At 40.1% G+C, this 26570-nt stretch overlaps 5 protein-coding genes across 6 annotated transcripts; all 5 read left to right on the plus strand.

Annotated features, from left to right (window-relative positions):
- The first annotated feature begins 2665 nt into the window (after positions 1–2665).
- On the plus strand, positions 2666–3169 carry LOC123982930 (rho-related GTP-binding protein RhoG-like). Its single transcript, XM_046068900.1, has one exon. It carries the CDS (start codon positions 2666–2668, stop codon positions 3134–3136), a length of 471 nt encoding a protein of 156 aa, XP_045924856.1. The 3' UTR covers positions 3137–3169.
- Positions 3170–3635: 466 nt separating this feature from the next.
- LOC123983338 (zinc finger protein 180-like) lies at positions 3636–6492 on the plus strand. The gene is made up of 3 exons (XM_046069563.1): positions 3636–3881; positions 4413–4603; positions 4723–6492. The coding sequence occupies exons 2-3, from the start codon at positions 4414–4416 to the stop codon at positions 5628–5630; spliced, it is 1098 nt and encodes a 365-aa protein (XP_045925519.1). The 5' UTR covers positions 3636–3881; position 4413; the 3' UTR covers positions 5631–6492.
- Positions 6493–7741: 1249 nt separating this feature from the next.
- Positions 7742–12088, plus strand: LOC123983339 (sesquipedalian-1-like). 2 transcript variants are annotated; one of them, XM_046069564.1, is made up of 4 exons: positions 7742–7845; positions 8226–8337; positions 8857–9160; positions 11045–12088. In XM_046069564.1, the coding sequence occupies exons 2-4, from the start codon at positions 8257–8259 to the stop codon at positions 11476–11478; spliced, it is 819 nt and encodes a 272-aa protein (XP_045925520.1). In that variant the 5' UTR covers positions 7742–7845; positions 8226–8256; the 3' UTR covers positions 11479–12088. The 2 variants fall into 2 exon arrangements, with proteins under 2 accessions (XP_045925520.1, XP_045925521.1); XM_046069565.1 differs by lacking the exon at positions 7742–7845 and adding an exon at positions 7897–8071.
- Positions 12089–14131: 2043 nt separating this feature from the next.
- Positions 14132–17498, plus strand: mylpfb (myosin light chain, phosphorylatable, fast skeletal muscle b). The gene is made up of 6 exons (XM_046068789.1): positions 14132–14185; positions 14803–14901; positions 15981–16161; positions 16352–16430; positions 16524–16572; positions 16667–17498. Exons 1-6 carry the CDS (start codon positions 14183–14185, stop codon positions 16766–16768), a joined length of 513 nt encoding a protein of 170 aa, XP_045924745.1. The 5' UTR covers positions 14132–14182; the 3' UTR covers positions 16769–17498.
- A 1100-nt stretch (positions 17499–18598) lies between these two features.
- On the plus strand, positions 18599–24860 carry pgap3 (post-GPI attachment to proteins phospholipase 3). Its single transcript, XM_046069578.1, has 8 exons — positions 18599–19239; positions 20105–20202; positions 20417–20569; positions 20701–20763; positions 21323–21384; positions 21651–21787; positions 22094–22298; positions 22489–24860. The coding sequence occupies exons 1-8, from the start codon at positions 18969–18971 to the stop codon at positions 22550–22552; spliced, it is 1053 nt and encodes a 350-aa protein (XP_045925534.1). The 5' UTR covers positions 18599–18968; the 3' UTR covers positions 22553–24860.
- Positions 24861–26570: the final 1710 nt, after the last annotated feature.

A 26570-nucleotide genomic window follows, 5' to 3' on the forward strand; every position in this document is an offset into this window, starting at 1 on the left:
TATACTAGGCAAATGAGACACACCCCTTCATATTTGATTTGAGTGCATTTTTTATTTTATATGAATATTTATTTATATTTTTTTCTTCAATAGATTCCATTTCAAATGATTCAGGGACTCAAAACCAATGCCGAATAGTACTACTACCTGTTACACATATTACACACCTCTTGTACAACTGCAGTTGTACCACACAGAGTCAGTCATTTTCTTTACACTTTATTTACACAACGGACATTCCCAGTTTCCTTTCTTTGCCTCTTCATATTGTGTGCTGTCCATTTCCACACACTGAGCATGGAACCACCGTTCACAGCCATCACACTGGACCTGTGGAATTAAAATAAATCTTTCGTAACATATATATATATATATTTATTTATTTCAATGTCTGTTGCTTAGATGTAGAGCGGTTGTCCACTACATGGAAGATATATGCCCCCTCTGTATTTGCTCAGAAGGCTGTGCCATTGTTGTGTGAGTGTGTGTGAACGAGTATTAGTTTCTTTCTCATCAGCAGTTGGCACCTTGCATGTATTGTATTGCATGTATGTATGTATTGCATGTATTTCTCTCTAAAATATGCACTCAAATCAAACATGAAGCAGTGTGTCTCATTTGCCCAGTGTAGTATTACAATTCGGCATTGGTTTGAAGTCCCTATGTCACATGACTTGGACGCTATTGAAAAAGAAGGCATTATTTTCCTTAAATTATGAATAAATATTAATATAAAATAAAAAATGAACTCAAATCAAATATGAAGCGGTGTGTCTCATTTGCCTAGTGTAGTACTACAATTCGGCATTGGTTTGAAGTCTCTGCGTCACATGACTTGGAAGCTATTGAAAAAAACAGCTCTTTTTTCAATAAATTATGAATAAATATTAATATAAAATAAAAAATGCACTCAAATCAAATATGAAGCGGTGTGTCTCATTTGCCTACTGCAGTACTACAATTCGGCATTTGTTTGAAGTCCCTGTGTCACATGACTTGGAATCTATTGAAATAAATAATGATTTTCCCATAACACTGTTTTCACAATTTGAATTTATTGATGGTCCCTAAGCTAACCCCCGTTGGTTCAAAGCGAGCCATCAGAGGTGAGCAACTTTAAACTATCTTCACCGCGGTTGGACAGTGAAAGAGGCAGAGTGGTGAATTTCTTTAAATTTGAGTAATCCTCTGCGAACCTTCCTGTGGAGGTCAGCTGAGCATTATTGCAATCCTATTTAGAAAATCATGTAGCTTTAAGAGTGTTACATGGAAAAGTAACTGTGCCTTCTTTTATCAACGAAGGAAGCTTATCGCACATGTCAACGTTAAAGCATCAAGCACAATCTAATAATTTGTTATGTTCCTGCTGGTTTGTTAAATATTTAGAGATTTGTATTAGGCTACTTGTCGCTAAGGTTCTTGTGTTCACCTCCACATTCATTCCCAAATCAAATAAAAGTGTTTGGTACTTTGTGGTTTTTATAGATTAATTTACAATGATCCTACACAACATGAATGCCCCCATCCAAACCAGACATCATGGTGTCAACTTAAAAACTCTGCAAAAGCACTGATCAAATTGTAGCCTGCTAGTGTATCGAAAAGTACTGAACTAATTGTCTGAGTGTGTTTTTAAAGTCAATCCCTCTCAGGGCAAATTAGTTATTAGGGATTAAATGAATTGTATTCTGGTGGGAGATGTCAGGCAGTGGTGTATTTAGTAGTAAATCCAGCATATATAAATGATAAATAGCTGATCTCTTTTACAAGGCTGGGCAGAAATAAAAAAAATATATGCCCTACAAATAATACAGGTCCATCTTGGACAAATCGGCATTACATGTGTCTCAAGTTTGAAACCAGATGAGATTATCAGATGTTAAACTTTCAAGACTAGACTGGCTTTTGAGGCCACAAACTTGCAGCAGTGGCTATTTTTACCTTTTCTTTTATAGCAACTCAGTGTAATGTTTTTAAACCACCACCATCCCTCAACATTTAGTTAAATCACTGGTCAATAAGACATCACATTTGAGTTAAAGCAACCCCATGACACCAATTATTAGGGGACACAATATCATGAACCCCAGGGAGCAGTCAGAAACATCTGTAGTGCTGTCTGCATCTGTTGTAGAGCAACATTGGCTACTGAGCAGAATTGCTCTTAAGTACAGAAATGGTATTTCCCAACTGCAAAATTTCCACTTCTATTTCCTTCCCAACTGGACGTAACTTGTTTAAACTTGATGTTGGGTTTAAAAGGCTGCCTACTTAACCACATACATGATTCTTTCAGTTCCCACATAGGCAAGCTGCAGGACACACACCACGCCAAAAGAATGCGATTCAACAGATTTGTTCTGTTAATTGATGTTGTGTCTGCCACCATTATTGGTCATTAATAAACACTGTGAATGTAGACTTTCATTCACTCTCATTGAGCAAGTCTACATTCTAGATCTTTAATCCAATTTTAGCCTGAAAAAGCACATATCAAACCCAATGTCACTATACAAATAGACAATAAAGTTTTTTTTAACATGGGGCAGATGTTGAAGTGTTAAATCGTAATGCAAATCCATGTCATCTGAAACCTCTGTTTGCTTAACCTGTTAAGCAGGACGTTTTGTGTTTCAGAATTTCTGGAGACGAAGTTAATGCAGTAATGCAGAGTGTCAAGTGTGTGGTTGTTGGAGACAGTGGAGTAGGAAAGACCAACTTACTCTTTACCTACATCAGAAAGATCTTTCCTAAGGAACCAGGTTATATCGACTTGTACCGGACCCAGCTTAATGTAGACAGCCAGATTGTCAACCTTAGCCTTGGAGACACCGCTGGCAGTGAGGAATATGACCGTCTACGCCCCTTGAGCTACAACGAAGTCAATGTCATCATCATCTGCTTCTCCATTGATAGCCCAACATCCTATGAGAATGTCAAGCGCAAATGGCATCAAGAGGTTAAAGACCATTGCCCTAATGTGCCCATTCTCCTTGTGGCAAAGCAAATAAAAGCTGTTAAATATCTTGAGTGTGCTTCAATCAGCTATGATGGACTGGATGAGGTGTCTGAGGAGGCTGTGCGTGCTTTTTTCAGTCATTCAACCTCCAGCAAGAAACCCTGTGTACTCTTGTAAATTAAGGTAGCTTTATGCTTTATGCGCTTGTCTATGGGAATGGGGAATGTCATGTTTCCAACTTTATATCAATATTTAACAGACCACAGCATGTATAGTTGAAAATTTACATTTTTTACTGGCCACCTCTTTATGTATTTATTTTTTAAATGTTGTCATTCCCTGTATCCACAATAGGTAATGCTGAAACACAATAATATAATAAAATAATATAAGAAATAACACAGTTTTGGTTACTTTTAAGCATGGAGGTGTTACAAAGTTGTTCTCTTGTGTTGTAACACAATTACACAAACAAAGCCTGAAATCCCAGTTTTCATTCATTTGTTCTGAAGCATTTAATTGGCAGTATGATGTCACAGGACAATAACGATTTAAATTTGATTTGATGAAACAGACGAATTCAGTAGGAGGTGAAGTTAACTGCTGCGGGTCAGATGTGAAATTAGAGAAATGCGTTCAACTCGGACCTTTATTTTGAAAACCAACTCAGTGGACGTAATGCAGGTTCTTCTTCCGGAGGCCGCGAATTGTTATGTTGCGTCCTGATCCTTTTAATCCCTTTTATCTTGTTTATATTTGTTTTTAAAAAATGTCCTATTAGTTAAGTTGGTTAAATATAAATTAAACCTAAACGTCTAGCTAACACAGACCGCATTGAGGTTTTGGTGGAAGTTTAAAAGGGAAAACGATAACGGACAGAGTTAGCTTACTACGTCCGTTAGCCGCTAACTTCGGCTCGCAGGTACAGCAGTTGTAAACACGCTTAGTTAGAGCACTGAAACTAGCTTATTTGTGGTCTTTAAACACCCAGGGTTACACTGGTATGAGTGAAGATGACTGTACCACCAACATATCGAACCAAACGTATCTGTGTAAACGATTTAACGTTAAAAGCTCAGGTCATAAATGGGATCATATTCCTATTATGTGTTAACATTGAAAAGCAGCATTACATCGCAGATTCTCTACATGTGGTATTTGGATATAACCCTTCTTTTTAAATGCTAATTTAATTGTCCTTGTCCAGACAAATTATTTGTAACTTTTTTTTATATTGGATGTTTTTAACAAAACAGTACATACAGGCAGTGACCAGTTTATGATTAGGAACTTCATGTGCAGTCGTTTCTGTACACTGTTGTCACACAGCAGTGTTTGTGAAACATTTCCTATTAATGATTACGCAATAACAGTAACATACAGCTCCCTTTGCAGATGCTTATGCATAAGCAGTCCACAGTCATTTCTTACCATGAGTGATTTTTTATTTCAGGATGTCTAAAATTGAACGTTTAAATGCTCGTGTGGCCAAGCTGCTGACTGAAGCGGTGCAAGAAGTTCTGGAGGTGGTGAAGGAGACGGTGTCAGAATACCAGGAGAAAACTGCCAGAACACAGAGAGAGAACGAGAGTCTTAAGAGAAGGCTGCAGGAGCTTCAGGACAAGATAACAAGAGAGAGAATAGGTGGGTAACAAGTGTCATTTTCATGGTGTATTTATCATTATAAATTCTGTTACTATGAAGTGAAGTTATTCATGAGCTGCCTAGTCAAAGTATAACACTTCTTTGCCCGTTATCTAAAGACAAAGAAGATACACAAAATCAAGATCAGGATTTGGGGCTCTCTTTGTGGCAGAACTCAGAGCTCCCTCTCACCGAGCAAAAACCGATAAGCAGCCACAAACCTGACCACAATGTGAAGCAGGATTCAAAACAACAGGAGAGCAACAGTAATACTGAATCACAAGCTGAGTGTAACTTGACACAAACAACAGAACACTGCAAAGCACAAGCAGAGGAGGTGACACACATTATAGAGGAGGCAATGACAGTCCACACATCACACAGTGCAAACAGGAACATCAGTGTTGCCCCATCCAATAATGCATGCGCCTCTCACTCCAGCACCTCAGTTGGGATAAATCTGGCTGTTGTTAAAACAGAGCCAGAACCTTCAGGCTGTGCAACATCAAAACCACCACCTCTTCAGGAACAGTATAATGGATGCGTGGATTTAAGCTTCAACTCTTCTCGTCAGAACTCTGCTGAGACGCACAGGCCACAAGTCAGTGCTGAACCTTGCGGACATGTCTTTGTCCACTCAAATCATGGCATACCTAGGAGGCATGGATTTGCAAAAACCAACAGGGCTGCATTTGATGGGAGAAAAATCAGGATGGAGCACTTCAGGAGAGACGACTCGCACCCCTGTGTTGTATGCGGAAAGACGTTCAGCAGGGTTGGGAACTTGAGAATCCACCAGCGTTGTCACACAGGAGAGAAGCCATATGGTTGCGTACAGTGCGGGAGGCGTTTTAGTCAGGCAGGAGACTTGAAAAAACACAAGAGGGTGCACACAGGCGAGAAACCGTACTACTGCAACCAGTGCGGAAAGTGCTTCAGTCGGGGGGAGAATCTGAAAAGACACCAGAAGATCCATATTGGAGAGATTTTACAGTTACAGCAAGTGTGGAGGGAGCAACAGCAATGATTAACTTCAAATCAGTAAAATCAGCAGACTCACTCTGTGCAGAATCTGAAGGACAATTTTTGGTCTGTGCCCTTAGATAAAGAAGTATTTGCTGGGTGTTTAAGTTATGAGCTACAGAATTAGTAAAGAAATGATAATATATTTTAACTAACTGGGAATAGTTAAGGTGTTACTTGCTGTTCTGGTGTATGTAGCCAGTTGTGTGCTGCTTGCTCTGGTGTATTTGTCCCTCTGATCATGAAGGAACAGAGCTGTAGACGATAATCACTTAACCAAAGAGGCTAAAGCTTTACAGATATAAAGGCATACTATCAATATCTAAATTGATATCTGTGTAATACTATTTTTAACCAACAAGATTGAGTCAATTGTGAAATTTTAACTAATATAATGGTCAATTAGCAAAAGAACAGAAGAAAGAAATATACTTCAAAAGGTTCTGCACACTAATGATATGTTCATACAGGTGATTTCAAATGTTTTAGCTTATTAGATTGGTGACCTTTTGCTCACTCTTGTTGCACATGTTAGTGCACCAAAAGTTACACCCCCGTCAATCCTATTAGTACAAAGAGTTTTGTCTGCTCCACCTAACCTCAACCTGACTCGAGGTCTCATCAGCCAAAATAAGTGAAGTGTTTGGACTAAAGGTGACAGTGTTATATAGTGCAACACCTCTTGGTCATGCACAGAATGAGTTCTATCATGTTTAAATAAGTAAATGCTGAAGACAGTGATTGAAGCATGGTTGTCCTTAAAATTGCCTCATTTTCCAGACAGACTGAAGCTTGCTGTATGCCGGATATATTTATTTATATAGTTATTAGCAGAAGAAATAAATGTATTTATTACTACCAAAAAACCAGCTCAGTGAGTGATGTTTCAAGCAAACCCTTAATCAGAAGACTCCCTAACAAGGCCAAAGGCACATTCAAGTAGTCAAAGGTGTATTGTGGTGTCAAGGCTTGATTAATTAAAAAGTAATAACCAACAAACACCACCTTTCATCCCTCCTGTGGGCGTGCGTAATGTTTACCTTATGAGTTATTTGGTTTGAGTAATATTATGAGGCTGGAATGTGTAAGAAATTATCACATGCACCCACTTGACTTTACACACCAGATGTTAGGGATTATCACAGAATAACCAATACACACCACTGACACACACACACACACACACACATCTGCGAAACTACAGGTCCTCGTATCAGTTTCATTTCAAATGCTAGAGAATAAAAAGTTTATAGGTTGTTTTACTGCACTTATTTACCCCCTGCCAGCTGCAGCCAATTACACGTGTTATGGCGGATTTACTATTGGGCCCCTATACTGACCACCAACCATCCACTGTGCGTTGTGTATGCATAACGTCAAGTATTTGAGAAGTTTAGCACACACAACAAAGTACATTTGGCAACTTCATTACATGACCATGGACCCAGAAACCTGCCAGTGCTATGAAAATTAGCTTTACACTAACTCTCAATTACACTACATCAAATGTAAACATGTATGCTTCCTAAAACATATAATATCAAATAAATAAATGTTGGAATAATTCTGCCTGCACCCAGGATTATAATAATATGGATAAGGATAATAATATGTCAGTTTGTGGATATTTGATTAAACACAACTTGTTTTTTTTGTTTTTGTTTTTTTTAGAAAAGTTCATGTGAGCACAAGGTCCTGAAACTAGATTTGGAAACACCCCCTATCATAGCCACAGAATTACCAAATTAAAATTACTTTACTGATGTAAATCTCCAAACAAATGTGTAATTAATCAAATCAACACAGGTACTGACACAAAGGTGTTGGTCCAACTTGTCTTACTGGTAAGCCACACTGGCAAATATGTAACTGTTAATTAATGTTAATTAATAAAAAATAGTAAAGTGCAAAACAGTTTGGACAAGGTGCCTATGGTCGAATGACAGTGAACCCAGTGCCAAGATGTGGAAGCTTTTGCATAAGAAACATAATGATTTTTTAAAGCTTTCTTTTCATATTAAAATAGTTGGACTGGCGCCAATGAAACATTGAGTTAGTTCCTATAATGAGCCTGCAGCTGACGTTGTTTACACACACACACACACACACAGTGCAGTTCGTGCTGTTGACGTGAAGCTGTGCGCTCACCTTCGCTACCAGGAAGTGATTGACACACACCCTCATGAGGAAACTGCAGCACGGTTACGCGCTACAGAAAGGTGAGTAAACAAAGAAGCGTGTGGATATGAGAACTTGTCGGGTTTCGCAATTTCTAAAGTTAAAGTAGACACGTTGCAAATGGGAACCGAAATTCAAGAGAGTCAATTATTGTTCAATACGACGCTAACACGGATGTCGAGACGTTACTGCCTTGAAAACAGCTGGCGAGTTATTAATGGCGGTGACTTTGGCATCTGTTCTACAAGATTTACCTGACATTAAATGGTGTATTGGACTGTATTAAACGTTTTAAATTTGAGACGTGAAGCATGTTCTTGTGACACGAGCATGAGTTAAAGTTAGTATTAGGTCAACATAAACAGACATTCAGTAATAAATGTGGAAGTGGGCTTAATATTTGCTGTTTTCTATACTGCAGGTTCCTGCTTTGAGCAGCCTGTGATGTTGAAATGAAGCTTAATGAAAAAATTGTCAACTATTTTGAATCTTGCAACTCACCCGTGGATAAAGAAGGGTATCTGTACAAGAAGGTATGACACTTTGGATAAAACCTATCATTAAAACAGTATTCAAAATCAAGATTAAGTAGACTACATTGTGGTGGTGATTTTGCCTTTTAAACAATTAACAAAACTAAAATGTGGTTTTAAAAACGCACTTAACAATACCCACTTTTCCATTAATATGTGACACATTTGTCTTCATAATAATAATTAACTTTTTTTGTGCTGCACTTTTCAAAACAAAGTTACAGGTTAAATTAAGAGTAAAATTATAACACTACAACTGAATAAAATCAGGCAAATAAAAGCACATACAATGAAATAGAATAAATTACTTTAATAGCCTACTACTGCTGTCGGTCCATACAGCTTTTAAGTAATATTTTAAGCACATCGAAAGTGCTTGCATCAGCAATTTAATAAAGCACTGTAACATTTAACCTTCCTGTAACTGCTTCTTTCACCAAACCAGTTGTGTAAGAAATTGAGTAAATGAGCTATTTGTAACTGAGTCAGTAAAGCACAGATGCCACAACTATCACACAGGGTGAGATAAAGACTTCCTATCAGAAGCGCTGGTTTGTGCTGAAGGGGAACCTCCTCTTCTACAAGGACCGGCCCGCTGACCGGGACTTGGCGGGTGTGATTGTCCTGGAGGGCTGCACTGTCCAGCTGTGCGAGTCCGAGGAGCAGTTTGCCTTCTCGCTGGTGTGGAGCGAGCCGGGACTGCGGACGTATAAGTTTGCCGCCGAGGACCAGGCCAGTCAGGAGAGCTGGATTAAAGCCCTGCTGTCGGCCAACCACAGCTACCTGGCCCTGCTAGTGATGGACCTGGAGAAGAAGTATAGAGGTGAGAAACTGAAAGGCTGCGTCTTCTTTTTGTTGTTGTTCATCTGTGGGTGAAAGAGAGCAGCCTTTTGTTCTACAGGGCAGCTGTGTGAGGCGTTGCATCACTGTTAACAGCCTCCACATGTACGTCGTGGTACACAGTATGCAGACAGACTAATCTCATAACATCTGTCTGTCAGCAGGGGCAGACATTGTTAAAACAATAACTCAAGTTTCTCATGATCTAAATTTGTAGACTTTATCAAAGAGGGGTATATTAACTAGTAGTTTGTGCTTTTTGTTGTATTTGATTGCAATAAATTATAAAGTATAAATGGTATTTTGGCTGTATGTATGTGAATCTACTCACTGATGATGCTTGGTCGTATGACTGACACAGCTGCCTTGCTAATGATGCACTGTTATCCATTTGTTAGGTAACCCAAGGTTGAGATCATGTTTTGGCTTAAATGACACACAATGTGTCTTGATTTGGACCAATATCCACTAGACTCTTCACACATGTATAGATAGGTGAACAATAACCTTATCTGGACACTTAGGGAATCTCTGTGGGTGTAGGGAGGATAAATATTCCCAGACAGGAAGTATCCTTCAGATTTGGTGTTGGCATTCTCTGTGTTCACATGTTGTGTGCTGGCACTGAGACTGTTTTTCTTGTGAAAGTAAACCGACTGCTTTTAAAAACGTTTTATTCATCCGTTACTGAGTCGATTTTAACTTTTTGCAATGATCTGCTGGTTTGGCATCCTCAGCATGCTTAACAAACAATAGGCTGGGAAAGATTGTTAAACTTTGACAATAGACCATTGGCACTAACTTGAATGATCTTGGACGTGTTAATCAAGTTAGAGCCACTCAGAAGTCAAAGGCCATTCTGGCTGACCATCAATACCCTCTTCATGCAGAGCTTTCAACTGCTGCCATCAGCGAGGAGTATAGATACTTTCCCCAGAAGGGCCAAATCAAACAGATATCTGAGATCATTTGTTCCGCCAGCTGTTGGGTTTTAAACAAGCTGTAGGGCTAGATGTTGTTGCACACATACATTAATAAAGGACTCATGGACGCAGTGCTTTATATCTCAAGGTAACTTTATTATGATAACATCTACTTTTTGTTATATGTGTTTATGTCTTCTATTTATTTATTTGTTTTATGATGTGTATTGACTACTGTTGGCAAACCGAATTGCCCCTCATGTACAATAAAGACTATCAAATCAAAATCAAAGCAAATCTCCTCAGCTCATTAAACCACTCTATGTAAGTCTTCAGTCAGTCTCTGAAACTTCTTTATCACAACTGAACCTGGCTCACTTTATTTCCTAGAGTTTTTTATTGAAGTTGATGAATGGCCTTGCGTTTAATGATTTTGTTTTAAGGTGGGAAGGAGAAATGTAGCAGTCTCAGTAAACTCTGTCCTCCAGCTCAGTCTTTAGGTTTCTTTTAGATCCTTTAGATCTAGAAAGAGACATTTTGGTGTCAAGAGTGTTTTGGTCACGGCAGAAGTGTTTCTGTTGACTTAAACATCCAGTAAGCCTTAATCTGGGGGCATGATTTTAACAATAAAATCAAAACATGGGGGGTGTTAGGAAATGGTCTCACTGGCTAGATCTACTGTAGTTTGACACTGATTAACATTTTAACAAAACAAACACTGATACTGTTTTTTCATCAGTATAAAATCTTTTGAAAATGTAAGTTGATGTGTTTGTATTGTTTAGGTTTAACACATTCTTAGTGCTCTACAGACAATGTGGCTTTAGCACCACGGGGCAGCCATTAGTTGTAGGAATGGGTGTTTCTCTCTCTCTCTCTGTTAATGTGACTTTAGTTGTTTGGTTATTTATGTGTTTCTCTGCTTGTCTTTGCTGTTTCCTCAGATGCATTAGGCGAGTTCTCCAGTGAACCACCCAGCGCTTTTGTCACGCCAAATTTCAACACATCAGAGGCGGGACATCCTGCACACTACTTGAGCACACAAACTTCACCGCTCTCATCGTACCCGGCGCTGGGTGTCGGGGCCGGAGCCGGTCTGAGCTCCAACTCGATGCTTCAAGCTCTGACCGTGTCATCCAAATCATCAAGCAAAAGATCACCCAAACTCTGGCCCAAGAGGAACGCAAACGTGGTGCCTATCAACACTCCTGCTCCACCTTTGGGGGAGTGGTCAGGGATCTGTTTAGGCAACAAGGAGGAATTTAGTAAATTGCATGAATATTTTGGAAAGGAAGTGAAGAAACTAATTGCTGATTGGTCAAAGAGGAGACGAGGTGATGGGGTTGTTCAGGAAGAAAACTTAATAGATTTAGGATAATAAATGTGATGTAGACTCAGTGTTTAATCCTTAATTTCAGTCACTGTGTTTGCGTTGCAAAGTTATTTACATTATTAAGATATATTTGTATATATTTTGTGTTTAACTTGAGTATACTGTATGCTTTTTACTTATTACGCCATAGTCTATAAATTATCTATGATCTCCTGCTCTATTGTTGTTTGTTCCTTATTACACTCAAGTTATTTTTTAATGTGAGGTTTTGAAAATTGGTCACACACTGTAACTGCTAAAGATGCTCATAATAGCTCCAAATGTGGCCTATATCTAGTTGATCTTTGTCTACTCGACCTAGTGGATATGGTATGAGAAATCCCTGTGGCTAGTTATTGTTAAAGTAAATGATAATACCTGACAAGTTTTCATTACATGATTGCAGAAAGGAAAAATATAAAATAAGTAGTTATTTGAAATCAAATGGTTTAATACTGGCACCTTAACAAAGACTTGTCATAAGGGTTCAGTTAAAGCCTTTGGTCATTCTGTCCGGTTACCAGAAATTAATCCACACCTGCAATAAATACACCTTTTTTTCACCTACTTGTATACATAATAGGTAAAAAAAAATAAACATAACTTTCTTTGTTAAGCTTTATTGTCCTTTCATGTGTAATTACATTTAGGGAAAATTTAAAAAGAGTTATTTTCCTGGTATGTTTACACATACTGAGCCAATAATGCAGATTCTAATATTTCTGTACAGATAACAAAATTATACTTTTTCTTATACCTTAGAGATATATTACCAAATTACTATTTTCTTAAATGTTAAACGTTGTCCAAGAACTTGAATGAAATTCAGACAAGAACTTGAATGAAATTCAGAGTATAATAAACAGGATTACAAGCCATTTTATTCAAGCTTTCATGCTAGACAAGCACTTTTTTATACCAAAAAAGCACTAAATTTGACACAAAGCCCTGTTATTAAGTAATCAAATGTTACTGATCACTTAATTGGCCAATTGTCAATATACCAGTGAATGAAAGTTCCGAACCACTTTAATTTTAAAGCAGGCCAGTGATTGTCTGGTTAAAAAAAGGACAGACAGGTGTATTGGGGTAAAGCAGGCCAAGAAGGGTGATGTCTGACAAATTTTAGGAGAGTCAAAATGGCTGACAAAGAATAACAGGGGGAGGCAGCGCTATTTCAGTCTCTACAGCTGTCTTGTTTTTATGGTCTTTGACAGAGCTTGGTCTCTTTCTCCCTATGCCTCTATTTTTCACCTTCAAGCCCACACTTGAAGGGGCTGCTTATGACGGTCTTCACATGGGATTTTCATCTTTGCTTGCTTTTAGTTCCCTCTGATTTTGAATTATCAGTGGCAGGATCTAGGGTCAGATAAAAAAAAATCAACTCCCAGAATATAAAGAGAAAGCCACAGACACATTTGGTCAAGTTAGAAATGTTATGTAATATTTTGACATGTGAAATACAAGGTCTACAAATGAACGACGTATCAGTTCACGCTGGTGCTGGATTCCAGTACATACCATAGCTGTACAGTGATGTGATTGATGGCAGCCTATGGAGCTCATATAAGGAGTTTAGTGGGTGGGCCACTGTCCTCCTATTCTAAAGCAACTATACTGGGAACCTCCGGGAACAACCCAAATTAGTGCATCCATAGTAGGAAAGCTGCTCCTTTAGTCTGATCATTTGCTGTTTCCCATCACAGATGGGTCTTATTATCACAGAAAGAGATTCGAAAAGTAGCGACCAGTGCACAAAACAATAAACCAACATAAAAAAAAGAAACCAACTTGCTGCAATTAGAAGTTATATATGTAGAATGTGTAGAATATGTAGAATATATGTATATAATATTATAATATAACATTATATAGGGTCTGTTTTTTTTCTGAATAAAGTGATTTCATTAAGCATAGCATTTAACATATTTCTGACTACCTGTTTCAATATTAAAGGGCCACTTACATTTCTCATTGATGCAAGGTCACTGTTTCTAGAGGCCTAGTAGTCGTGTGTCATTACTGGAGCTGGACTGTTTTCAAGTTTCATGAATGTTTGATTTGATTTGTTTCAACACTGCTGGTGACTACTGATCTAGTAGTGGGCACTAACTTCAGACCAAACGTATCATTTAGACAGGTGATGACTTCAGGATATGTTGATCGCAAATACGTGCAACTTGAGCAGCTCAAAGCTGGTAATTACTGTTAATCCAATGTGTGTGTGTGTATCAAGGGACTAAAGCAGCGATAGCCTGCTATTATACACTGGGTTTTGTTCTCTCATGGTGGAAATTAAAGAAACAAAAATAGCCACAACAAAGACTCTTAGTATGTCAAGAAGTACAAGAAGGGTATGGGGGCAGTTCAGTTGTCCAGCAGCATTTTTCCAGTCAGTTTGGCCATATTAGTGCACAGATGACACCAAAGTCAGGCTTGTGTGTTGGCATTGAATTCACCTCATTCCAAGACTCCTGGGGCCTATTTTGGAGCATCGGTAAGCCGATCCGCCCTGCCACCTCCTCGCTCCTCCCTCTTTCTCTTACTTTCCCTCAGCTCTGTTTTCCTGCCAAACCTGATGGTGTGGCTAAAGTTAGCCCCCCATGGGCTAGTATATAAGGCCCCAAGGGGCCAATGCTTATATGTCAGTCACATTGGCTTTGGCGTAGGCTTCTCTTCTTGACCACCAACAACCCCACAAACTTGAGAGATGGTGAGTGTGGCCATGTTCCTTGGAAGAGGGGTGTCTAGGGATTTAGGAAATTCTCCGCACTAAACTGATGAGATGAAAGCATCCCTGATACATTTGCTATCTGGATTACCGACAGCCCGTGAAGCAAAATTGCAGAGGTCTCCTGAGCTGAGCCTCTGTGGATTTGGATCCGGTCTTAACTTTTATCTCCTGGCTTGAGCTTAAGTTTGGCAAACGTCTCAAACCTTAACCATGATGAAATACTGAAATACTAAATGTTTTGTAGTCCCCAAAGCAATTGCAATCTAAATTGACTGATTCAAAATGGACAGACTTCTTTTCTAGGGAAAAAAAACTTTGTGCTGAAAATGATTTTCAGTTTGCAATTTGGCAAGAACTACTTGATATAGTGATTTACTGAGACTTAATGGAGCTTCTCTTAGCCATAATATGGATGTAGAAGATACGGAAACAAGCATAATTTAGGACTCCTGACTCCCGTGTGTCCTCTTGTTTCTGACCTCTACTTGACAGTCTTTGTATTTTTCACTTTAAGTAAGCCAGGATCACTACATCTTACATTAAGTCTGGTTTTGTATGCTTGAAAATTTATTTTACCTTTCATCATCACTTCACAGGCACCCAAGAAGGCCAAGAGGAGGCAGCAGCAGGGTGAGGGTGGATCCTCCAATGTGTTCTCCATGTTTGAGCAGAGCCAGATCCAGGAGTACAAAGAGGTAAAGTTTTCTCCATCACATCTTGCATACTTCAAAGCTGTTGTCAAAGTTGTCTAGCTGTATAAATTTCGGTCTCTCTAGTCTAGGTGAGAAAACTAGATTCTGTGGGTGATCTAACTGACAACTCCATGCATCATCTGACCTTGGAGGTGACTCGGGGAAGCTTTTCAAAAGATACAGACATGATTGGTTTGGCTGCATGACAGGAGAAAAGTCCTCATCAACACGGCAGGACAGTAAATCTGAGTTTTCCGATGACAGCAGCTACCTCTCCCGTGGGTTAGCTCAGTGATCCTCCTCAGACTCAAACACTTGCTCTGTGACCTCACTGGAATGCTGCCCAACAGCTGGTGGACAGTGACATTAATCAAAGCAGGAAAGTGGGGCTCAAGGAAGAAAGAACAAGAAAACATTTGAGGTCCCTGGACCTAAAGTTGAGTCTACGTTTAGTGAAGAGAAAGGGGAACATCGTTGCCATTAGATTGCAAAAATCGTCACTCTTTCTGGGTCTTTTCCTCAGTATACAGGTTGAAGGAAAAGAGAATACAATGATGACAGTGGCATAGATGTACCCTTTAGAGGCTTCAAAAGGTGAAAGAACATTGAGGACAGGGTCAGAAGATTTAGTTACACGGCAAAAGGGGGGGAGGGGTGGGTGACAGCTGTAATCAATACCTTTTCCCCAAATGTCAAGGGGCTTGTCTCACATTCCGAGACCATTTTAACACCTTAGAAAGACAAGTGGCCGACCAGCTGCCAAGCCTGAAAAGGTCCGCAATGCCATCTTTGGTTTCACCGGGGTGCTACGCCCAGCTATGTAGAAAGAGAGGTGGAGAACGGCTCCACATTTACACGTTTATGTTGGCAGACTACCTCGCTCAGATAATTGTCATAAGCAAGTCTCATGACAAGGACTTGTGAGAATTGTGAGGGTCTCAGTTTTCACTGTTTTAATTTGGTTGTATTTTTGTTTATAACGTGTGGAGGGCTTATGAATGTCATCTGAGGAGGTGGCAACACATCAAAGATAACTGACCATTTCTTGTGTTTACTGTCTCCTCTCTTATCCTCCCTGGCAGGCTTTCACAATCATTGACCAGAACAGAGATGGCATCATCAGCAAGGATGACCTCAGGGACGTGCTGGCCACCATGGGCCAACTGAATGTGAAGAATGAGGAGCTCGAGGCCATGGTGAAGGAGGCCAGCGGCCCCATCAACTTCACTGTCTTCCTGACCATGTTCGGCGAGAAGCTGAAGGGTGCGTTGCCACTCACACAGTTCAAGCTTCCCTTGCTTGTCGCCTTTTCTCTTATTTCATAGATATGTAGCACTGCAAGGAGTGCATTTATCTTCTTGCTTGCCTACAATAATTCACATTACACGCTTAATATAATTCAGGAACTTTTTATCTTTTATAATTGAGACTAATTGGCTGCTTTTACTCTTAGGTGCTGATCCCGAGGACGTTATCGTGAGCGCTTTCAAGGTCCTGGACCCCGAGGGCACTGGCGCCATCAAGAAGGAATTGTAAGGGCTTTTAACAGTCTGAGCTCTTTATGGCACAATCTTGAATCAAGATAGACCATCTGATATTAATTTTTCTCCATTTGCCCTCTCTAGCCTTGAAGAGCTCCTGACCACCCAGTGCGACAGGTTCACCGCGGAGGAGGTGAGCTGATCCGTCTTTGTCTCTCACTCGTATTCCCACTCTAGTCATTAGTTGTTCAGGATTGTAAGCAATTTCTTTAATCCCTTCTCTGCAGATGACCAACCTGTGGGCTGCTTTCCCCCCTGATGTGGCTGGCAATGTGGACTACAAGAACATCTGCTACGTCATCACACACGGAGAGGAGAAGGAGGAGTAAATCCCCCTCTTTCAAGATCTCTACCTCCATTCAAACCCATATTCGCTGCACCTACATCTACTCACTCCCCCTTGTCCAACGCCATGGCCTCCTTGCACACATTCGCGCCCCGGCCCGCTCTTTCCGCTTGCCAGCTCACTACGAAAAGACTTGTTTCCTTTATAGAGATACTCAGTGAGAGGACTGAAGGCTGTGGGGGTGTTTGTGTGTGAGTACCAACAGGGGAACATGGGATTATTTTCAATAAAAAATAATCTTGTGGCACTGAAACACTCTCCCTATCTCTGTCCCTGCGTCTTGTTCCTCCTCCTTTTCCTCCCATAACTCATTCTGTCCTCCTGTGTTGAGGCCAACAGTGCATGTATCATACCTACATACAGTGTGTATGCAAATGCAGTCCAGCGTATACAGCGGTGTGTCTAAAATGGCTCTTGGGTGCTGTGGTGCAAGCACAGTCGCTTGCTTGAAACAAGTACGTAGACTGACCCAAGTGGTCTGTGAGTCTCAACCTGACACAGAGTGTTTAATGGATTTGTCCCTTTGTTTGCATTGGGGAGGAGTGCACAGTAAAAGAGTGGGAGTACTGTACTATAATAGTTTGCCTACCCCTCTCTTTTTCTTCCTCTCTAATCGACAGGTACAAATGGAAAAGTTGCAGTGAAAAACAGGAAAGCATGATTTTCTTTTCTTTAAATCTTGTAAACAGAGAAAGAGATGGTGAAAGATGGTGAGTGGGAGGCAGAGATGAAATAAACAAAAGTAAAACTTCTTTGTTTTTGACTCTTCTTCCTCCCTCTCAGCACTGTTTCTCTCCTGTTGTTGTGACTGTAACAAATAAAAAAGTATAAATAAAATCCACTTTCTTTCGTATGTCACTGTGTCTGTTGGTTTAAGTGGGGGTGTGAGTTGATAGCACCATGGGACAGCCCTTTAGAGTGCTGACTGCACATTGACTGTAATATGCAAATAGTGACCCATTATCAAGGTTTGGATGGGGTAATTAAACTACTGACCTTTAAAGTCTCTTCATAACCGCAATGTCTTAAATATATTAAATATGTCAAATATGTATCATGTTAAATGTGCTTCTTGAAATAACACCAGTTGTGGGGAGGTTACTTATTTCAATTCTTCTTCGTCATTTTGTTCATTTCCATGTATACAGCTAGCCTTGAAATATATCCAGAAATTAGAACCTATTCAATAAATAAATGTGTTTCATTCACTAGCAATCTGCTGCCATTAAACAATACAGAAAAACAATGTCACTGTATGTTTGTTTGACATCTGTCAATAGTCACCACTTAATACCTTTTCCCCTTTACCATTTAGTGAACCCTGATTTTGATAGGCTGTGGAAATTCACTGGCGATTAATGAGTGCGGTGTGATGAGTTAGACACTGAGAAAAGACTTGCATATTAAAAGCAAGAGACATTTTCCACAACAGGGAAGACACCTGTCAAAACGCCACTGTAGAGTCCAAGTCCAGTAGGAAGGAGGCATTTAAAAAAACAGCTGCTTGTCTGACAAAGTTTATACATTTGATGTGGTATCATACCAATTGTGTATCAGCACGTGTAGACTATCACACAGGATTTTCGGGAGTTTAAGTCCTCCTAAACATTAACTCTTAACTTACATGAATGCTTTTAATGATGTTTATTGTTTTATGATTAATAAAACCTATACAACAATAAACAAAAATGAATATTATATCGAGCTATCATGAAATATATTTATACACGATGTAAAAAATCAATAGATCAGTGAAACACGTGACATGGTGACGTTGTCACCCAAAACAGGAAATAAAGCTGACTGCAACCAAATGTTCTGCCTTCAAAGCAAATGCTGCCAATATGTCGCTTTTCAATACCGGTAAAGAATGCAACAAAAGAGTAACCTAACAAAACAAGAATTATTTCTCGAAGTTAAGTTGGGAAATCAGATCAAACACAGGTGATACTTTAGCTGTAACTCTTCGTCTTATCACTCCTCAAAACAAAATATTCCAGAAACGTCCACCAGCGAGTGTTTTACTTATAATAGTGGCCGGAAACGAGTGAGTGAGTGTCAAACTTGACCCCGATCAGAGGGCAAGGGAACAGCAACACACACAAGTACTGTAACTGTAAAACATTTCAGGCCCGCTTTGCCACCACAAACTGGGGATGGCTGTCTGGTAATGTGGGCCGTCGATGCCGCCGTCGTCCCGCCGTGCCTTTGTGAGTTCTGACGGGCCGAGACCCACCACCATGGCCTCAGCGGAAACCCGCTGCACATCTGTCAGACTCCCCGCTGTGGCGACCGTCTTCTTGGTCCTGATGTCGGTGACCACAGTACGGTCCTCTCAAGGCGACAAGGAGCCGGTTTACCGTGACTGTGTGAAGCAGTGTGTCCGCACCAACTGCACCGGAGCTCGGCTACGTGGCTTCCAGTCTGCCCAGCCGCAGTACATGGCGCTGACAGGTGAGCTTCTATTAGGTGGTAGGTAAGTTAAGCTAACTTAGCTTGCTAGTAGTCTGTAGCTACATTTATCAACAGTATACCCGCCGGACTTCACAACTGGATGTCCATATAAAAGCGCCCATTGACTGTAATTGCTAACAGCAAACATTTACTGTGTATTTACTCATCCATGTATCTGCTCTCTGCTGATGCTGCTCTGTATGTCATGGCTGCAGCGTGACTTTTAGCGCGGTTATATTTTTTCATCTTTGACGTTTCATGAAACATGTGACACCGTTTCATTAACTGAAATGTTGAAAGCCAGTTATTCTGGAAGAGCAAGGTGTCACAAAGGGCCTATTGTAACTCCACCCTCGGCCCATCATTAACAGTTGTATAGTGTGTGTCTGTGTGAGATTTAAAACCACAAACAAAATTGGCGTCAAATCAGAAAATTAAACATTTTGAAAAGTTATAGCAATTGATACAGTGGAATTCATCCAGAATAGAGAAACTAAGAAGTAGTGTCCCCTTTTTCTGCAGCTGCAAACAGGACTTCCCCTAACCATTATTTTTATCATTCATTAATCTGCTGATCATTTTCTTAAATAATTGAAGGTCAAAAAAATAGTGAGAAAAAAACATCATAATTTCCCAGACAACGTAAAGGAAATCTTCAAATGTCTTGTTTTGTTCAACCAACAACAGTAGTAGAATTTCCATTTAAATTGAAACAAAAAAAGAAAACCCAGCAGTTCCTCACCGGAACAACCGATTGATTCTCTGTCATTTGACCTTTCAGTTATTAGTTAATCAAAAGATGTAAGGCCTAAACGTGACCTTGTGTTTCTGTGTCAGCGCCTCTTTCTTTTTTCCTGTGCTCCAGGTTGGACATGTCGTGATGACTGTCGCTATCAGTGCATGTGGACCACGGTGGGGCTTTACCAGGCCGAGGGGTACAGGATCCCACAGTTCCACGGCAAGGTTTGTGCTTCTTATAGGGGCCTGCGTGTGTATCCCACCCAGCTTTATCACAAAATCTTAGCTAAACTTATTCTGAGAGGATGCTGGGTTCTGTCCTCCTCAATAGCTTTAAATTCTGGTTACTTAAATCAGTAGATTATATCAGAACAAAACTTGCTCCAGGATTGGTTTTGCTTTAAACCGATCTGAGTGTGATATATTTTGTTTCTCTTAGTGGCCATTCGCGCGCTTCCTGTGTTTTGAGGAGCCAGCTTCCGCCCTGGCCTCTCTGCTTAACGGCCTGGCTTGCCTTCTCATGCTGCTGCGCTATCGGAGCACGGTGCCACGCCAGAGCCCCATGTACCACACCATCAACGCCTTCTCTCTGGTGAGTCTTAACGCTGCGTCTTGAGTGAGACGGAGAAAATGAAACTTAACACAAATACTGCGATGTCTTAGCGTTAGTGTCAGGACAAAATTTACCATGTGTATTAAACAAAATCCTGTGTGTTTCTTTAGGTATCTCTTAATGCCTGGTTCTGGTCTACAGTGTTTCACACCCGGGACACCTATCTCACTGAGGTAATGGTTGATGACCAAGCCATTTTTGTCCACTTGATGGCACAAAATAAAGAATCATTGTCAGTTTTTGTGACTGACCAATAGAAACAGCAGCATGAGCATCCTTTCAGAGTCTTGTTTCTCTTTACCTGATTGATGTAAAATTAAGCCTTTCAGACTCTGTTTGATCCACTTTCTCCCGAGAAAGATATCTGTTCAGTCAGCTCCCGCGTGGGCAGCAGTGGATCACTGTTTATATGGAGGGTTGGTAAGAGCTTGTGGGACTCAGTGTGCAGACCAGCGTACCAACAATGAGCTGAGCACAGCTTAAAGCAGCCTTTTCACATTACAGGCAGTCAGTTGATTCAGTGTTCATTAAAAAAAAAAAAGTGGCCACCTAGTGAGATGAGGATTTTTCTGGCTAATGAGATTAGCTAATCAGTAACATCTAATGCCATTACTGACCTCCTGCTGCGTGCAGCATATTTCCTGTAACATACAGCAGGAAAAAAGTCTGTCTTTTGATCTTGATGTTGACTTCTGTTTTTTTGTTTTCTCTCTCTGTGTCATTCTCCTTCAGAAAATGGACTATTTCTGTGCAACAGCAGTCATTCTTTACTCAATCTACCTATGCTGCGTGAGGTAAGCTCTAAAACAAGTATTCTACGTGACTTACAAATGTTTTCATGTGTCCCACGAAACGAGATGGAAATATGGTCGCAGGAAATCTGAAAGCACATTCAACTCTATAAATCATTGACCCTGGTTAACATTTCCGTCTAATATTTCCTGAATTAAGTTTTGATATTTAAGATAAGAATCTTCTGGGACTCCTATATTGTGGTTAATGGAGTATATCTGCTGTAACACTTTCTGTTAATTATTCCTGTTCCCACTGCCTGCGTCAGAACACTGGGTCTGAAGCGACCTGGGGTGTCAAGCATGGTGGGAGTCCTGCTCATCTTGGCCTTTACCTCGCACGTGTCATACTTGACCTTTGTCAGTTTCGACTACGGCTACAACATGGCTGCTAACGCCACCATCGGTAAAACAAATGCACAAAAGTCACATTAAAGCTCATATTTGGTTGGTCATAATAGCTTATTTGCATTACTTGTGTTATTTTAAGTACTCTTCTATTGCTGCATTGTACTTGTTTTTACAATATGTATCTACTTACCTAATACTAATACTTTTTCTAAAAAGTTATTCAGTCTGCACAACTTAGAATATAGATCTAATCTCCTTGTTCACTACTTAAATACTGATTTAAGATGACACTTATCTGATGCCTTGTGCTTCAGATGGGATGTTTCTCATCTTATCTTTTGAATGTCTTCTGTCTTTAAAGGCATGGTGAACCTCCTGTGGTGGCTGTGCTGGTGTTGGCAGAACCGACGGACCTTGCCATACTGTCGGAAGTGCAGCCTGGTGGTGCTGCTGCTTCACGGTCTGGCCCTGCTGGAGCTGCTGGACTTCCCCCCAATGCTCTGGATCCTAGATGCCCATGCTGTGTGGCATCTCAGCACCATACCGGTGCACTTCCTTTTCTACAGGTTTGTCCACTCACCCGCTCTGCCTTCGTTTCACAGTGTCGGAAGCATTTCAGGCAGTGTCTGGAAGAAAGAAAGTGTTGTGTTTTTGAGAGAAAATGTTGCATTTAGTTGTGTGTAGAAGGAGAGAATTAAAAGGAATATTAATAATAGAGGTACCTGATTAATTATTCTTACTTCATTCTCCTTCCAGTTTCCTGATAGACGACAGCCTCTACTTACTAAACACAGAGAAGATGGGCGTCAAACTCGAGTAGGAGGACCTCATCGCCTCTTCACCACGCCTGCACCCTCACACCTCTCCAATCAGAGCAGTTGGACACCCGAACACGGAAGTAGCTCAGCCTCCCAGATGACATGCATGACACCACTATGACTTCCATCAAAGTAGACTTTGTTTACATCTTTCTTGTTTTTAATTTTTTATTTAATTTTTTTTAATTTTGTGGTAATTTCTTTCTTCTTTAAAATGATTGCGATTGACGCTTGCTCTACTTATCTTTGCCTTGTACTCACGTGTGCTCTACAGTTCTTTTGCCATTTCTTATAATTGCAAAACAAGATGAAGGAAAAGGTTTTTGAATTCTACCACAGCAGACCCAGGTTTTTTTGGGACTCCCAATTGGGACACGTATCCTGTTTCTTTCGAGTCTTCGGGCGCTTCTGTAATAGCTCCCCCGAACCCATGATTTGACTTCACTCAAGATCACCAGCCTCTTGGAAGACCCAACACGCTTGGCTCTGCAGTTTGGCTTAGCTGACAATAGATGGCACCAAATCGCTTGCCAGGCCATCATAACCTACTCTGTTGGTACAGCATGTGTCAGGATCCAGCTGTGCCAAAAGCGGACTGGCGGACGCAGAGCGGTCCCCCCTTGTGAATGGGAGGGAGGGGGCTGCCAGAGGATTGTTCTAGAGAGAGAGAGGGTTTATGTTTGGAGGCTATTCTAGCTGACTGTGTTTGTTTTTTTGTTTTTTTTTCTCTCCATTACACCTTTATTTTTGTGCCTCTGTTGTTCCACTGCTGCTTTTGTTTCTTATTCTCTTCAGTTATAATTTCATATGTAATTTTCATCAGCTGCCTTAGTTGTTTTTAATTCTGTTGTTGTTGTTGTTGACGACCAGTTTGTGCTTTGTTCTGTTTTGGCTTTTGATTCCTTGATTTTGAATTTGGATGGGATATGTCTGATGAGCATATTATTGATGAGAAATATTATTTTTATTCACCTGGATTGCCTTTTACTGTGAGGAAAAGGAGAACACGGGAAAGTAGGAAAAATAAGCTGCAACAGGAAGCTGCAATCAGTGGGGCTTTTTTTTTTTTTTTACAGCAAGAGATTTAATAAATTTTGGGGTCAGGTGGTGTGTGTGTGTGAGTGTTTAGGTGTTCATTTGACTCCCATTATTTGGATTTGGTTGCATTTCTTGCTGTAGTATTCTCCATAATGACACACATAATCAGTTGCTTTACAGATAACTGCCCCACACTCCCATTTCCCTCCATGTCTGCCTTACACATTGCATTGTCAATGTGCATGTTTCTTCTGTGTAAAACACCTTCCTTCCTCTCAGCGTTTGCGCCAAACCTCTTGAATTCATACCCTGTATGTCTTCATCCCTCCAAGTTTCCCTTCCATGCGTGCACTTTATGGGGTGTGTGTACAGTTACACACATTTTTGTTTGAAATTCTGCCCACGCCTCTGTATTTCTGTGTGAGAATGCGAACAATGACCAGTACGACGTGTACACATTGCCTTGACTTGACATTGTGTTGTTTTTGCCATCATAAACTGAATCACTGTGTGTGTGTGAGAGAGAGCTAGATTATGCTCAATCCTTTTGTAAAACGACCGGTGTCTGTGTGTGTGTGTAAATGCTGGACGTTTGCTGCATGAATGTGTGTGTGAGACGATGGGTAAATTTAGCTTTGCTGACAGCCTTTGAGGGGGGTGGGGGAATACAGAGGACCTAACACATGGAGAGGTTGTTATAGGTTTGGGTGGCAAAAAGATTCCTGAAATCATGGAAGAGATACTCTCCTAGTATAGTGCATAGTACATAGTGCATATTGTAATTGTTATTGGCCAAAAATGTTTATATTCTCAGATGTTGTAATGTTTATTAACCACTATAATTAATAAAATGGTGTCCCAATTATTACAATTTACATATACTTTTAAAAAGCTAAAACAACTGCCCACTTGAACAAAATGTAATTTAAATTGATCAAAAAATCACACTATTCAAAGCTGAAAGTACTTTGCCTACTGATAACCTTGCTAAATCATTCCATTGGTATCTGTTTTAATAAGTTGAATATTTCCTGAGGAATCAGCATAAAAACAGATGTTTGCTCTGTTAATCATTTCATTGTTCACTTCCTTCTTCCTTACCGATAACCACATCCCTCCTCTTCCCTCGCTCATCTGCTGCCCCCTGCCTGCTGCCCTGTGCACCATCACCTCTCCTACTGAATGCACTTTCCTCCACCTCACATCTAATATCTGACCAAAAAAAAGAAAAACAAAATGGAACAAATAAAAGTCTTCTTTGTTGATAAGGAATGGGACTCTCTTGTCTTTTCCACCCCCTACTTGACACTTGACTTTTTGACCTGTAAATGTGATTCTCTTCTTCAATAGGGGAGACCAGGTATAGTTGTAACATGGGGAGAGTTGTAACAACACCGATTCTACCAATTAGAGATAAGATAGGAGTTAGATGATCATTTCAATTTTTACCTACTTCCTCCCTGATCAGCCATGGTGGTTCTCAAGTCTGGGAATGGGTACATTCAGAATATATAGAGAAAAGAATTATTTTTAGGTCAGAAAGTAAATTTTTTGACCAAGACTATATATTTTTTAGCATCTATACTATTGCAGATAAAAGTGTTTGACTTATTTTAGATTGAAATGTAGTTTCTTAGGCAACGTGATGCACTTTTTCCTTTCTAATTTCAAACTACTATTCTAAAACAGGTAGCTAAACACTGGCTGACAGGGGTGGGCTGGGTTGTAACACTTCTTTAAAAAATGCAATACATTTAACTAGGGACTTTCTTGATTTTAATATTGTTACAGAATGCCCTATGCAGTCTCTTGGCCCACCAAGCCTGCACTCCAGGGTTACCAGGATTCATTTGTCAGCACTGTGACACTGTTTCCCATTCACATGTTGCCATGTGTATCGGCACTTAATCTTACGCAATACTCCGTCTCCGCCGGTGGAGAGGGCAGAGAAGTGTACGGGCAGCTTGTGAGAAATTCCAGTGTGCAAGAAAAAGTCCCAGTACACCAAAGAGTAAAGTATAGAAGTGCTTGTACTGCATACCAGTGAGTGTCGGCCCACTTCAAGCACTGACTGACTCTGATTAAGAATATGCAAACACAGACACACACCACTTTTTTGTTAGAAATAAGGATGTACAGAGATGTTCTTTAATTACGTACATTTTAGTAGTATTTATTATGTATACTGTTAAGTAAGTTTATTCTATAGATAAATTTACATACACATACTGTTCATGCGCACGAGTCATCAGACAAAGTCTGTTACAGTGAGAGAGAAACATTGTTCTTTTATATCACTACCTGTTTTTGAAGCATATCATATAGTGTGGCATCTATTTTTGCTTCTTTTGTCTTATTGGTACAACTTACCCCAGCATGTGTTACTACAACCCACCCCGGTATTGGGGTAGGTTGTAACAAGGGAACACAATGCATTTGACATCAACTCATGATGTCTGTGATATTCTTGTAGAGGACTAAATTGGTGCCAATTGTTGTGAACAAATGTGGGTATTTTGTATAAAAGTTTGAGAACTCTTGCTAAGAGTAATAGTTGCTGAAGCAAAAAGTGTTACAACTATACCCGGTCTCCACTACTGTACATACCAGTGACTACGAATAGCCTAAATAAGTGTGCATTTGGAGAGGTCCTCCATCTAGGAATGTATTCCCTTGGCTGTCAACGTGACCCTGTGTAGTTCTTTGCACACTGGCATTGTAATGTTGTGTATTCTATTGTCTCCGTGCACTGCTCAGCATTCATTTTATTCATTTAAATTTAGTGGTGGGAGAATTCAGATCTTTTACTCCTGTAAAAGTTATACAACTATGTAAAAAAAACTTTATTAGTGGGCTGACACTCACTAGTATGCAAACTTTAGTACTAGTACTAGTATTGCCAGCTAATAACTCTTTAGTAAGTAAGTAGGTTTAGTCCAATGGTTCCCAATCTGCAGGGTAGTGAGATGATTAATGGAGTGG

This window comes from Micropterus dolomieu, linkage group LG14, assembly GCF_021292245.1.
Source record: "Micropterus dolomieu isolate WLL.071019.BEF.003 ecotype Adirondacks linkage group LG14, ASM2129224v1, whole genome shotgun sequence".
In the NCBI taxonomy this organism is placed as follows: domain Eukaryota; kingdom Metazoa; phylum Chordata; class Actinopteri; order Centrarchiformes; family Centrarchidae; genus Micropterus; species Micropterus dolomieu.

Excerpts from the sequence above, each read along its gene's own strand:
- LOC123982930 (XM_046068900.1), top strand. The coding sequence starts at position 2,666 with ATGCAGAGTGTCAAGTGTGTGGTTGTTGGAGACAGTGGAGTAGGAAAG.
- LOC123983338 (XM_046069563.1), top strand. The coding sequence starts at position 4,414 with ATGTCTAAAATTGAACGTTTAAATGCTCGTGTGGCCAAGCTGCTGACT. Across the intron at positions 4,604-4,722 it reads GATAACAAGAGAGAGAATAG|ACAAAGAAGATACACAAAAT; the intron begins GTGGGTAACAAG and ends CGTTATCTAAAG.
- LOC123983339 (XM_046069564.1), top strand. The coding sequence starts at position 8,257 with ATGAAGCTTAATGAAAAAATTGTCAACTATTTTGAATCTTGCAACTCA. Across the intron at positions 8,338-8,856 it reads AAGGGTATCTGTACAAGAAG|GGTGAGATAAAGACTTCCTA; the intron begins GTATGACACTTT and ends ACTATCACACAG. Across the intron at positions 9,161-11,044 it reads CCTGGAGAAGAAGTATAGAG|ATGCATTAGGCGAGTTCTCC; the intron begins GTGAGAAACTGA and ends CTGTTTCCTCAG.
- mylpfb (XM_046068789.1), top strand. Across the intron at positions 16,162-16,351 it reads GTTCGGCGAGAAGCTGAAGG|GTGCTGATCCCGAGGACGTT; the intron begins GTGCGTTGCCAC and ends TTTTACTCTTAG. Across the intron at positions 16,573-16,666 it reads ACAGGTTCACCGCGGAGGAG|ATGACCAACCTGTGGGCTGC; the intron begins GTGAGCTGATCC and ends CCTTCTCTGCAG.
- pgap3 (XM_046069578.1), top strand. The coding sequence starts at position 18,969 with ATGCCGCCGTCGTCCCGCCGTGCCTTTGTGAGTTCTGACGGGCCGAGA. Across the intron at positions 20,570-20,700 it reads CCATCAACGCCTTCTCTCTG|GTATCTCTTAATGCCTGGTT; the intron begins GTGAGTCTTAAC and ends GTGTTTCTTTAG. Across the intron at positions 20,764-21,322 it reads GGGACACCTATCTCACTGAG|AAAATGGACTATTTCTGTGC; the intron begins GTAATGGTTGAT and ends ATTCTCCTTCAG.